Source organism: Stegostoma tigrinum, chromosome 9 (genome assembly GCF_030684315.1).
Source record: "Stegostoma tigrinum isolate sSteTig4 chromosome 9, sSteTig4.hap1, whole genome shotgun sequence".
In the NCBI taxonomy this organism is placed as follows: Eukaryota; Metazoa; Chordata; class Chondrichthyes; order Orectolobiformes; family Stegostomatidae; genus Stegostoma; species Stegostoma tigrinum.
The window spans coordinates 79,293,706-79,308,342 of record NC_081362.1 but is presented as its reverse complement, the minus strand read 5'-3'; the positions used below and the strand labels follow the sequence as shown (position 1 = coordinate 79,308,342).

At 40.0% G+C, this 14,637-nt stretch overlaps 1 protein-coding gene across 5 annotated transcripts in view; it reads right to left on the bottom strand.

The window, feature by feature from the left end:
• The window catches only part of prkd3 (protein kinase D3), a 388,805-nt gene extending 374,168 nt beyond the window's left edge, over nucleotides 1-14,637 (bottom strand). The window contains exons 1-3 of one of the 5 annotated variants that reach the window (XM_059648665.1): nucleotides 14,154-14,627; nucleotides 13,896-13,955; nucleotides 10,552-11,151 (exon numbers count right to left, since the gene is read on the bottom strand). In XM_059648665.1, coding sequence (XP_059504648.1) covers nucleotides 10,552-10,851 — 300 coding nt within the window. In that variant the 5' untranslated portion in view covers nucleotides 10,852-11,151; nucleotides 13,896-13,955; nucleotides 14,154-14,627. Of the gene's footprint in view, nucleotides 1-10,551; nucleotides 11,152-13,895; nucleotides 13,956-14,153 lie in introns of all 5 variants that reach the window. The other 4 variants (XM_059648666.1, XM_059648667.1, XM_059648663.1 and 1 more) reach the window with 4 other exon arrangements.

The following is a 14,637-nucleotide window of genomic DNA, read 5'->3' as shown; positions in this document are numbered from 1 at the left end:
TACATTTAAGGCAAAAGTAGATGGCTTCTCGTTAAGCAAAGGGCAAAAAGATTATGAGGGTTAGGCAGGCATGCAGATTTTAGGTTAGAATCAGGTCAGCCATAATCTTAATGACTGGTATAGCAAGCTCAAAACAGCTGAATGACCTACTCCTGTTCCTCATTATGTTCATATGAATCTTCAACTTTATATAAACCCTATATAGAATCAGATTTCTGGCTTATATTTGTTTAAAACATTTGTGAGAATTGTAGAAAAATCCAACAATTATGTATATCTCAGACCAATTTAGAAAGTCAATTTTTAAAAAAATAATTTCATAAGTATTAAGGCATGAGCACATTCCTTGTTATTGGTTTGATTTTAGCCTTAAAATTAAGCACAGGGATAGAAAGTAACTTTGGACTTCACTAACTTTTGAGAAGATTTTTACCCCTGAGATTACTTTGTCAAATTTTGTTTATCTTGCTTGTCTTCGAACTGTCATAGTCATATAGCACAGAAACAGACCCTTCAGTCCAACCAGTCCATGCCAACCATAATCCCAAATTAAACTAGTCCTACCTGCCTGCACTTGGCCCATATTCCTCCAAACATTTCTTATCCATGTACTTATCTAAATGCCTTCTAAAAACTTTGTAACTGGACCCGCATCCACCATTTCTTCTGGAAGTTCATTCCATAACACGAACAACTCTAAAAAAAATTCCCTCATGTCTTTTTTAAATTTTTCTTCTCTCACCTTAAAATATGCCCCCTAGTCTTGAAATCCCCTACCTTAGGAATAAGACCTGTGCCTTTCACCTTATCTATAACCTTCATGATTTTATAAACTTTTTCAAAATCACCTCTAAACCTCCCAACCTCCAGAGTAAAAAGGTCCGAGGCTATCCAGCTTCTCCTTATAAGTCAAACTCTCCAATCTCGGCAGTATCCTGGTAAACCTCTTCTGAACTCTCTCCAGCTTAGGAATATTTTGCCATGTAGTCCCAGCTGTGTTTATTTGAAGCTGACTTTAACACCTCACCTTACAGCAGTGTTCCCCATATGGGAAGACACAACCACGAGACAACAGCACTATAGCACTGACTGGCACCACTGTTCTCCCACAGGCATGCGTTGAGGTTGCCAAGGCAGGCAAGGTCTGACAGTACCACTCAGGGTTGGTCACGATGGCAGAGATGTTCCAAACTTTGGTTTGGTAGGCAATAGTTTGGGCTGGGGGAACACGAGGGGGAGTGGGTTGTTAGATTACAAGTAAAGAGGAATTGGACAAGCTTGAGAATCGAAGAGACCCAGATCACAGAAGGGGATGGCCAAGGGGAGAACTAGAAGTTTTGAGGTGGGGTGTGGGATTAATTCAACCAGGCACCTTTGCTGAACCTGCCAGCACACCCTCCATCTTGTATTGTTACCATTTCCCACCCACGTATCTACAACATTCATTATTCCTTTTCCACCGAGGTTGGTTATCCTGCACCATGATCTGTTAACTTTAGATTGTTTACCTAAAAATACCTGTATGATTTAACTGAAATTATTGTTTCAAATTCTCAATAAAAATGTGCTGTATGTAGTGAAAGCTATTAACAATCAATCATAATTCTCTATTCCCAAAACACTCCCGATGATGTCTGGCCAAGGCTGTGTATAACAGAAATACTACTTCCCCTATATGTACCTCAACACTTGAGATAACAGCCAAAATTCTACTGACCTTGTCTTTTGTTTTTATACCTGCACAAAGTTATAAATTATGACTGTGTAGTATTTTGAAGTGTTCATTATTACAATATTTTACTTATAAAATATGCCATATTTCTTGCAGTAGCTGTATTGCAGCAGTTCCCAAATGCATGGGAGATAGCTTTAAACAAATATTTCTAACTCTGAGCTAGGCAATGCAGGTTCAAGTTCCATCTGTTCTAGAAATGTGTAATAACATCTCCGAACAGGATGCTTAGAAAATATCTTTGACACATACCTAAAAAGAGATAAAATGGCATGCTCAAGGCCTTTCTTAGCCGATGGGAACTGCAGGAGCTGAAGTGCATTACCTACTTCCTGACTGACGTTTCAATTTGAACTTTGTCAATTTAAATCTTGAACATTTGACTTGTTACTAAACTCCTTTATAATCAGTTGAACAAAATTAGATGGGAGTAAGAGCTACATAAAAGCTATCACTAAGGGGTCTTCTGACAGTGTTAGTGCATCACCAACTCTGGGCTAGAAGATCCAGGTTAAATTTACACCAAGGTGTGATGGTCATTGACATATGTCATAACACATCCAAACAGATTGCTACAGAGTATATTTAGACACTTGCTAAGCTACAGTGATGCTATGTTAGGAAGAATAACTTTTTAAATGTTGTACTTTGTAAATAGAGTCATAAGAGATGTACAGCATGGAAACAGACCCTTCAGTCCAACTCGTCCATGCCAACCAGTAATCCTAAATTAATCTAGTTTACACTTGCCAGCATTTGGCCTATATCCTTCCAATCCAGATGTCTTTTAAATGCTGTATTTGTACCAGCCTCCACCACTTCCTCTGGCAGTTCAATCCATACATGCAACACCCTGTGTGAAAAAGTTGTTTCCCCATTCCCTTGCAAATTTTTGCCCTCTCACATCAAACCAGTGCTCTCTCGGTTGTTGACTTGCTTGGCGAGCTGGCTTGTTTTCGTTCAGACATTTCGTCACCATGCTAGGATCATCATCAGTGAGGCCTCCAAAGAAACGATGGTTATGTTTGGCTTGGGCTACTATAGTGTCATTGTCCCAGTTAAACTGATGGCCTTCATTGTCTGAGTGTACTGATATTAAGGAAAGATTGTTGTGCCGTTTTGCTGATATTCATGTATTCTGAAGGCTAGTTTCCTTCCTGTCTGTCCAATGTAATGTTTGTGGTAGTCATTGCATTGTATTTTGTGAGCCATGTTGGTTCTGCATGTTGTAGGAATGGGGTCTTTAATCTTTGTGAGTGTTTGTCATGGAGTAGCTGTGGGCTTATGTGCTATCATGATTCCTGGTCGTCTTTCAAGTCTTGTTGTCAGGTCTCTCATGTTCTTGATGTACAGCAGCATGTAAGGGCATACTGTGTCCTCATGTTGTTGTCTGTTTACTAAGCACCTGCAGATGAAGTTGCGGAGATATCTGTTCATAGTGAGGATGTTGTATAGATGTCCTTCCTCTTTCCTGCGTAGTTCTGGAGTGATGCAGTGAGTTGTGGCCTATTTAAATAGGGTCCTAATGCAGCTTTGTTTGTGGACGTTGGGGTGGTTACTGGGAAATTGAGGATTTGATCACTGTGGATAACTTATCTATATACCGAGGTTTTGAATTCCCCATTGGTCATATGCTCAATTCTGACAACCAAAATGGAAGATGACTGTTGTTATCATCTTCTCTTGTGGATTTAATCTCTGCAAATACATTGTTAATGAGCACGGTGAGCGGAACAAGCCAGCTCAGCAAGCAAGTCAACAACCTCACCTACAATCAGAGCTACAAATCTTTGCTGTAACTATGCCCTCCAGTTCTGGACTTCCCTATCCTGGGGAAAAGATCTTGACTCTTCACCCTGTCCATGCCCTAATGATTTTATAAACCAAAATGGAAGACTGAATACCATCCTTCCCCAAATAGCTTTTTGGAATAGATCAGGCAGGCAGAAATACTTTATGTTCATATTCAAGTCTTACTTCTACTTTGTTTGCATTGAAATGTTAAAAGAACTGGATTTATAAGCAAGTAAAACAGATTGTGCATATAGACAAAATACAATGTTTTAGAGCACCACATGCTATACTGCCTTTCAGGCTAAGACAGACACCACAAACCTCGTGTTCACATTCTTCCATCAGCCAGCTCCAATAACAGCTGTTGTTTTATCTTCATTCAATTCTTATTGTAAACATCTCAGCCTTCATCCACCAAATGGTTTTTTTGCCCGTCCAACTACAATTTTCACTTCCTATGCTTATTTTTTGCACAGATAGTCAAACAAACAGTTAAAGCGGCTAGAAGATTAAAGAAATTTGCAAGGTTTTTTCAAAATTATAAGAGGTATTGACATGACAACTTGGGAAAAAGCTTGCCCACTGATTGGTGTTTAAGAGAATGCTGTTTTCTATTCTATTTTAGAACATGGGAAGTTTCACCTCAATGGTTGCCAATCATTTCAGTATCAAGGCACACTTCAATGAGACAATACCCAATCTTTCCAGCTGAACTGATCGTGCGGTATCACAAGTCTATGCACGTATGACTCCGGAGGCTTAAGCATGTGCGGTCAGTAGGGGTGCCTCGTATTATCAGGTACTGCCTTCAATAATAGACACCTGTGCTCCAGAGAAGGCCACAACATTCAGGTAAAGCAACGCTGCTTTCCAAAACATTTGCAGCATACTTCTAACCTGGTCAATTGCATGCCGGTTGAAAACTACGGTTTAATCTTAAGCAATGCTGAAAAGGGAAACAGAAAGAGCTTCTAAAGAGGAAGTTTTTTTTAAATATGGGAAAAGCATGGGGGCTGGGGACAAGGTGGACAACCTTTTAGAGAGCTAGAATCGGAACAATATGTTCAACAGCTTCCCTAGGAACTATAAAGTTCTAAAATGGGTAGCAAGCATAATTCAAGGTCAGCTGAGCCCACTGGCAACTGCTGCAAATGATAAACCTCTCAAACAGATGAGTCACTTTATTCGGAATAGTTACAAAAGGTTTACAGTAAAATATCTCTAGGCTGTAACATATTGAAAGGTGTAATGTTAGGAAAACCATGTCAAATATTTAAAAATGTAAACTAATGAAAAGTCATGCACTTACTTTACATAATTGCACCTATAATTGTCAAGTAAGATTTCATTACCTATTGGATGTTATTAAAGCATAGTCCTGATATCAGGGCTGCATCAATTTTTCAGGTATAATGCATAAATGCAATTTATTCATATTTTGTCTTTATTTTTCAAAGAAATATTGGACTAAAAAACTTGCAAGGGAAATGAACATGTTATTAGGGGCAGCTGAAAAATCTCAATACAAAAATAATAATGATGTAGCACTGACATCCATTAGTTTATAACTGAAGTGGATGACAGGATTCTGAAAAGATATGGACACTTTTGAGTTCCAGCAACTTATTTTATTCAATGTTCATTCACCGGATTTGGGCACATTTAGCTATTTATTGCTTATCACTAACAGCCTTAGAAGGAGGCAGCACTAAGTGACTTCTCAAACTCCTGCAAACCACAAGATGTAGGGGCATCCACAATACCCAGCAACAGTGAAGGCTTTGATCCATCTCTGTCCATTCCATTTTTTAGACTTTGTAGAAGTTTTGATATATTTGAGTGGCTTGCAAAGCCATTTCAGAGAACAGTTAAGAGTCAAATACATTTCTGTCGGTTTGGAGTCATATGTAGACCAGACCAGTGATAGTAGAAACTGCTGCTGCTGCTGGAGTCTAAGATAACAAAGTGTAGAGCTGGATGAACACAGCAGGCCAGGCGGCATCAGAGGAGCAGGAAGGCTGACGTTTAGGGCCTGGGCCCTTCTTCAGAAAGAAAAAAGGTGGTTCCAGACCTGAAACATCAGCTTTCCTGCTCCTCCGATGCTGCCTGGCCAGCTGTGTTCATCCAACTCCACACCTTATTATGTTAGGCCAGACCAGGTATGTTCGACAGATTTCTTTCCCTTAATAAAAGGGCGCTGGTAAACCAAATGTAATTTTCTGACAATTAACAATGATCACATGTTCAGACTAATATTTAATTAGAGGTTTTACTGAACTTAAATTCCATCATTTGCTGTGGTTGGATTCAAACCCATGTCCCTTGAGCATTAGCCTGGAGCACCAGATTGCTAGCCTAGTACGATGTTGCACCCAACATCATGCCAGCGTGAATAAAAGATCAATCAGCTAACAGAAAACAGCATATTTATACATGGTCATTTTATGCTTATCAAGCTGTAACAAGTAGGGCCTCAACTCTGTACAATTTATACAGAATGACTTAGATGAGAGAATTGAAGGCATGATAGCTATCTGTGTTATCAGCAAATTCAACAAAGTTGTGAAAAGGGCACAAGGAGGCTACAAAAGCATATACATAGGTTAAATAAGTGGCAGAGATCTAACTAAAGGATTATTGTATGGGAAAATGTTAAATTGCCCATTTCAGCTGAGAAAAATAGAAGCTTAGTATGCAAATGGTGAGAGACTCCAGAACTCTAAGGCACAGAGATCTGTGTGTACAAACACATAATTGCAAAATGTTAGAATGCGGTGCAGCAAGCAATTATGAAAACCAGTGGAATGTTATTGTTTATTGCAAGTGGAACTGAATACAAAAGTAGGTGATTATGCTTCAGTTCTACAGGATATTAGTGAGACCAAATTGAAAGTGTTCAGTACTGGTCTGCTTATTTGAGGTTATGAATGCTTAGCAGCAGCTCAGAATGGTTAAAGACAAATACCTGGAACAGGAAGGTTGTCTTATAATAAAAAAGTTGGACAGGCTAGGTTTTAACCACTGGAGTTGAGCCAACTTTATTGAAATACAAAGATGACATCAGGAGTATTGACAGGGTGGATGTAAAAAGGATGTTTCCTCTTGTAGGGAAATCTAGAACTAAGGGTACTGTTTAAAAATAAGGGAATCACCTATTTAATAAGGCATTTTTCTCCCCCTTATGGAGGACTGAAATCTTTGGAACTCTCTTCCTCAAAAGGCACTGGAAGCAGTCTCTGAATATTTTTAAGGCCAGGTAGATGGACCAAAGGGATGAAATATTATTGTGGTAGGCAGGAATGTGGAGAAATCAGCATGATCTTCTTGAAAGGCTTTCAGGCTCGAGTGAGTGAATGGTCTATCCCTGGCATTAATTCATAGGGAATTACGCTTCATGTGTGAATTTTAGAACACAAGGAATTTATAGCAGCAGAATTTACAAGAAACGATTCATGATGACACATGAAAATCTAAAAATGCAGAAATACTGTATTCCACAACACTAGTTCTATGTATACCTCATGTAAGTGTAGGAAATGTGTAGCAGGCTGTAGAAAGCATGTCTCCCCTTATTTAGAATGAGAAGTGGCAGAACAGTTAATTGTGTGTTTGGGTTCTCCTGCTGGGAAAGACAATCATTTTATATTTGGTGACGCCACCCTTGACAATAACTGAAATGATTCCACAACTAATGTGTTGTGTAGGTGTATGAGTTAAAGACTATCTTTTTTGCAATCTCTTAAATAACAGATATTTTAATTTCGAGGAAGCTGTAGGTGAAAGAGACAGTAATGTCTGAAGAGCGATGTTAGGAAAATTTACACTTCCAGTCAGGCTGAAACATAATTCAGCCCACCCAAATATGTGGGTGAAAAATGACATTTGTTTCTCGAAAAATGCCATCATAGTAAAACAAATAACCCTTAGTTACTTTAGACCCAACAGACACACGACTGGAATCTTCCAGTCAAAGTAAATGACTTTGTTGAAAGTTGAAAGGCATGAAGTATACAAAGCATTGGAGTTTATGTCTTGATGAACAGAAAAGCAGGGAAGTAATGTTAAAATGTATACAGAATCTTGATTAGATCACACTGGGAACGGCGTGTGAAAGTCAGGTCAAAAGGATGTTTTCAAAATTAAGGGCTCCAGCTATCAGAATAAATGAAGTGAGCTGGAGTTCTTTTCTGGAAATTAGTAGGTATATCACGCATGTGGAGCAGGTGGGAATGGAATCTAGGCCTCCTAGCTCAGAGGGAGGAACTTTACTACATTTCTGCAAGAACTCCCAAATAGTAGGTATTACATGTCTTATAATAGGAATTAAATAGAGCGGTGTAGAAATCGTTTCCACTTATCGGAAACCAAAACCAAAGAAAATAGATACAACGTTGTGACAAGCAGATCGGATGGCATGGTGCCTCACAGCACCAGCAACCCAGGTTCAATTCCAGCCTTGTGTGTCAGTGATGAGTTTGTACACAGTGTCCTTGAGGGTTTCTGCCAGGGGCTCGACTTTGCTCCCACAGACTAAAGATGAGTTGCTCAGGTAGACTGGCCATGCTAAATTGCCACAATGTCCAAGGCTAGATAGGTTAGCCATGACAAATACAGGGATTGAGTCAAGGGCTAAGTCTGGGTACGCTGCTTTTTGGTGGGTCAGCGCAAGCTTAATGGACTGAATTGGCTCTTTCTGCAGTGAAGGAATTCTATGATTCAAAGTAATGGATTGGGGAGGGTTTTTTTTCCCCATTTCAATATTACCGCATGAAGTCCAACAAAAGTACAAGATAATCCAAGGTGGCAGCGCAATAGCAACACAGCATGTAGGCTCCTGCCTACTCTAAATGCTTTTTTTTTCTTCTTTCACTGCTTTTTTTTTTCTTCCTTTAATCTACTTCCCTTCTGTGCAGAATGGGTTTGTGCACTGCAGAGGAGATCAAGCCAACGAGCCGGCAAGAGGACCCTAGCATCTGCAGCAGCTTCGAGAAAAGGCAGCCCAAGATCTCCTAGCATCAGTGGCTACATCGAGAGCGAGGATGATCGAGTCAGCACAGGGACAACAAACCCATTTAGGAGGAGATCAAGCTGTTGTGGGGGTTCAGAGGCCAGCATGGCTAAGCACTTAAGAAGGGCAGTAATGTTGAACTTTTAACTTGTTTTTCCCCAAATGTATACACAAGATTTTGTACCTAACTACCTTTGTGCATATGATGGCATTGGGAATGGTGACTTTGTACACTTTTCACTGTACTCTTGTAGCCCTGTACTTCAGTATGTGATGACAATAATATTTAATTCTAGGTGACTGGAAGTTGAAACTATTGATTGACATTTGAATCAATTGCACAAGGTAGAAATCTGCAGATCAGGGGATTGTATGTTTTACAAGTCATCCACTTGTGTCAACTGTGAGTAAAATTGCATGTGCAGTTAAACTGAACTGCAACCAATCCCACTAATTAAATTACAGTACCTCCCAATGTATTGATTCATGTGTGACAGATTGAAAAAAAGAGCACATGGTAGAAAGAACTGACAGTAGAGGAACTGGCATAGACCAGTTGATCCAAATATCCATTTTTGCCTATCGATTTAATCTTTTTTCTGTTTCATATACTTCTAACCATGCCACCACTACATAAAAGTCTTTGACTTTAAATAAAAATTAGCACAGCACACCACAATTTACTGAAAAAGTCAAACCAAACTTTCATTCAACAAATTGGAATTAAATGTTTGCCCCACTTGAACAGGCCACTGACCAAATTAAATATACTGAAAAAAATTCACTAAACTCACAGAGCTCCTAAAATTGAAATGCAAAGGGCTTTATATTGTTTTAGTTGCTCACATATCTTAAAGGCTGATGTTTTCAAGCACAACAGATATAGACTTTGCTGATTTTTAAAAGTGCTGTCATAAAAAGAATACATATACAGATTTGTCAAAGATATACATTTTATATCACTACATATTTTTCTGATACTTCCAAAAGAATTGAACATTTTTAACAGACTGATGTGAATCTTTTGTTTTAATGCAATTAACATTCTGAGCTTAATTTCCAGTAAGACAATTTTCAATTTATCAAGGATGCAGTGCCACTATGTGATCAAAGAATTATGACAATGGATGCTCTGTACTCACAGATACAATAACAAGTTAAATCAATTACATAATAACCAGCATTTTATGCATACTTGTTGAAGCAGTTGACCCAGCAAAACAGTTAGTGTGCAAGAGATTGTTATGCAGTTGCCAATCTGCACAAAATTAGAGCTTCAGAAATGTAAAAGGCCACAACACTGTTTCAAACAAAAGTTTATATGTATCTTAATGCCCAAAAACCACTTGAAACGCTAAATGTTTCACTAAAATATTTGCATGATGTTTAAATATACACCAAGTAAACCTTAGTATGTATAAGGTTAATGAGTATTGTAGACCCGTTATGAATTAGGAAAATAAACAACCACTTGCATCGGTCTATCAATCTGCTCCGTTCAGGACCAAGTCATAAAACACAAACGTACCAACAAAGTGGCACGAAAAAGTAGCTTGCGTCTGACAACAGACAAAGTAGCGTGTTATCAGTTCTACTGATTTAAGCCTCATGATTTCAGTTCCTGTGGGTGGCTCAGCCATGAATGCAATTACCTTTTGTGCAGCAGGTCGCACTACCAAATTCTGGGGAGGGGCACGCCACATTGTTGTGAGACTGATCAGGAAATTACCGAAAAGAATGTTACAACCATGTCCTGACAGATCACTTCTCTCGCGTTAAAACGATCTAAAAAGAACCGTTAGATCTAGTAGCTGGTACAACAGGATTCAAGCAGGGTTCACAACTGAAATTTAAACTTTGGCAAGATAACTTGTTTTTGTAATCTCCCCACCAAGCCCCCCCCGCATCTCAAATTTAATAGATAGCTGACACCAACCACCTCTTCCCCCCCCCACCAAAAAAAGGCAAATCACCATCTCCCTTGTTAAAGAGATAAACAACAGTGAATCTTTTCTACCTTTTGATCCACGATAGAGCAGACAAGGTCTTTGACGGCAGAGAGGGAAATATCCTGAGCCTCGATGGTAACTGGTTCCCGGGTGAGGCCGATCTGCAGGAGGAAGGACACGCCGTTAAAGGATCCCCGGGAATTGGTGGGACTCGGGGCGCTGAGGCTCCCGTTGGAAAGCCGGCCAGAGAGCACACCGCTAGCGGGCGGAGACAGCGATGGGGTCGGCGATGAGGTGGGCAGCGGTAACACCGGCGGTAATAATCTCTGCGACACGGGAGGAGATGAGTTGCTGCTGTTGGCTGACATCTGGCTTCTGGAGGCGATAGATTTCAAATCAGAAACTTCCAGCGTTCCAAAACTAGAAACAAATATACTGAAGGGGGCAAAACTACAGTCTGCCTTGTCGATTTGTCTGTTCGGAGAGGGGTGCAAGGGTTAGCGGGTTAACATTTGCTGAGAAGTTTGTGTAGCTGCAGCCTAGTTAAGTTCCACTCATGTTCCCTCCGCCCCCACTCTGCTCTCGTCTTCTCTCACTCTCCCCCTCTCTTGCTCTTCTGTAGTTTCAATCCGCCGTCGCCAGACGCTCAATCCGTCACCGGAAATACCCTGCAAAAGAGAAGAGGGGGAGGCTCGATGAAAAGATGATGTTTTATTTTATTGCTAACGCACACATTAACAGTGACAACCCAACACCCCGTGGATGTGCAAACATTTAAGTTATAGGCAATCTCCCGGTTGTGGGGGGAGGGGGTGATGAAGGGACAGAGATTTGGCTCTGTATGTTGTTACACCAAAGAAACAGCTTCCCACTTAGAGCGCAAAACCATTAACTTCAAAACAGTTCAGAAAACCAACTGCAGTCCCTTGCTTTTCCACCGTGATACGAAGCATTTAAGTTCCATTTCCCGCGAGAGACATTACAGCGATAAAGACCAGAGGATGGGGGTGTATTCAGTGAAGAGTGTTTCAATAAACCGGATGATCCGAAATCTCTCATCCGTTCATGTCCATTCGCGTTAATGGCCACGTCGGGGTTTTTTTAACATTTTCTGTGTCTGTTTAGAATTCACCAATAGTTGACGGTGACATGTATCGTCCAGAACACATGCACTTGGTGACAACAATCGTCAGATAAATAGTTACCAAGCCGCAGGAGTTCCTACAACATGAATAAAAACAGTTGTTTTCAGCTAAAGATCTGGAACGTTACAATTAAGCAAGTGAAGGTTATTGCATCTGCTGCACATGCAGTGTTACTTTTAACCCATATTCTGACTGACATCGGGTTATTCAACATTCACTCGACATGCGATGATGTGACTTTCCTGTCCGCGCGAATTTCGACAAATGTGTATCCACCGACGAACGTCTTTGAACCACATGACTTATAGGGGTCTTGCTTCCAAAGAAAACATTTGCCTTAACATACATAATCATTTCTAAATTCGCAAAGTTCCTTCATGTATATTTCTTCAGTGTTAATAGTTACCAGGAACGGCAGTTAACATAAAAACTGAAGATGTGAACTGTCCAAGGCAATGCCATATTAACTAGAGCTTACGTGAACGTACTGGGCCTTTACACAGACAATTGGAATTACTTGGGTGTGATATGAAATAAGAAATAGGGAGATCAGACCGAATAGCTCCAGTTTAACAGGTTTGCTGGCACACATGCAATGTGGTCAATTACTTCTTTCGCTGATACTCTTTTTACGATTATACAGAAACTGGATCAAAGTGTACCAAGTGCGCTAATTTTGTTGACAGTAAGATGGAATAACAGCAAAATCATTTTTTTTGAAATCGTGTTTGCAACGCACAATGAAATATCAGGCGAATGCTGCTATTGTGTATTGATTACCATTTATTCTCCCCCTGTTCACCACACACCTGAAATCTGATCATACACGTGTACACAAATGTCTCATTTACTACAGCAGAAGAGACAAGTTACTTCTTCCGCAGCAGTGATGATCAGGACGAACCTCAAAACTACTCCACAACAGACAGCAAGAATGGGGCTTTTCATTCTGGCTGGACTCGAAACGTTAACTGTCATTTCTCCCCACAGATGCTAGCAGACCTGCTGAGTTTTTCCAGCAATTTCTATGTTTTTTGGACCATATGCTGGCAAATGTGCCTAGACTTTTTAGGATATCTGGTCGGCATGGACGAGCTGGACCAAAGGGTCTGTTTCCGTGTTGTGTATCTCTATGATACTATGAGATCTCCAGCATCCGATGATCTGTGTTTTAGTTAACTCATTGGTTGTGTCAGTTTTTCAAAAATGATTTGATCTCATGCTGCGACTAAAACAGATCAGAGACCAGTTTCTGCAAATGTGGTGCTCAGTTGGCAAAATCTGTTATCCTGCAACGTTCACAGGACCTGGAGATATCAAGAACAGGGCTTTTCATCCTGGCTGGAGTAATATGTTACAAAACTCAAAACTTGTCTGACAAGTTGGGGCCAGGGATTTTAATGAACACTGACAAGATTTGATTTCTGACTTAGATTGCCATTTCGCATCAAAGTGCACGACTTTAAATTAGCATAGTGCAAACCTGCACCCTTTATATAGTTAATGTCAATTCTTAGCATCATTCTAATGTGTTTAATTCACAAGGGTACTGTCGGGAATAATCTTTATTGATACGCCAGAAGCGTCATATTCTGGAAATCTGAAGCAAATTGAAAATACTGCAGGGAGAAGAAGGTGGACAGTTGGGCAGATCATTATTTAGAACCACTTTTGAATTTCAAACACTTTTTTACAGAGGCACAGAGGTAAAGTCATTAATATTTAACACATTCATCAGGTCCAAACAACAATAACATTTAAGAGAATATCGAAGTATCCCAATGAAGATATCCCATAAACTCTCTACAAGTAATCCCACTCACTTTAAAATTTACTACCGTATTGTTAGTGGGAAAATGAGCCATGTCCATAAAGCACAGCTGTAGTCACATCTGCACAATGGTTGCAGGGATATTTATGTTGCCTTTAGTGACTGAAATCTCAGAAGTTAGTTCAGTAACTTTTATTTATTTTGGTTCCCAATCAATTAAATCTGATCTACACACAAAACTTTTCCTCAAGTTAAAGAATAAGGCAAGGGGCGCAGAGTTACGCTTACAGGAACGTGAAAACGTTGAGAACAAACACGTACGAAAGAAGCTGTGTTCTTACTATTCTCACAGTAGAGATTGTGTGATAAAACTTAAGATGTTAGAAACAATAGAAAACATGCGATCAATTTTCACTTTAACACGTAATCATTATAAAATACTCCAAAGTTTAAAAGGGCGAATGGTAAACAGAGACGCCCACTTCCAACTATTTACCAATGGGATGTTCCGTTATTCCACGGGGATTTTTCCATATCAGTCAATCTCGTCACGCCACTGGAAACAACAAATTTAACCAGGATCAGAGTAGACTTTAACAGTGTCGAAGGAAGGGCAAAATCTAATGAATTCTTCCAATTCAACTTGAATTAAGCGAGTGTTAGATGTTTCGAAAAGATAAACGCCCCTTATAATGCAACTGCCCTCGTAACTCTTTTAGCTAAAAGCGTAGAAAGATATGTTGAAGATGCTCACCAAGTACAGAGCTCTCTGCAACCTTCTAACCTGTCATTCAAGGACGGAAAAGCTGAAGCATACAGCACTGGTTAAAACATTCGCGTCATATCTGATTCGGTTAAGAGAAAACATTCGATCCCATGAAAATCAACTGAGACCGACGTGCAACGCCCGCCTTCACTTTCCGATCACGGCATTTTTTAAAGTTAGGAACACACGGCGAACATCTGCAATCTGCAAGGAAAACCAGACTCCCCGTTGTCTTCACACCAGAACTTTACCCATCAATGAGCAGCTTTCCAACACGGACGGTTGATTGATTGATGCTGACTGAGATTTTCTTCCGCATCAGAAGTTTACCCTATTCACTTTTAATAGCAGAATTTTTTGTGTAAATTCGGAATGCACTCACTCCTTTCCGCCCAGCTGCTGAAGTTTTCTTCAGAACACTTTGTACTGTCCACTTCATCTGTGCTTCATGTCCCTCCACCCCGCAACTGCG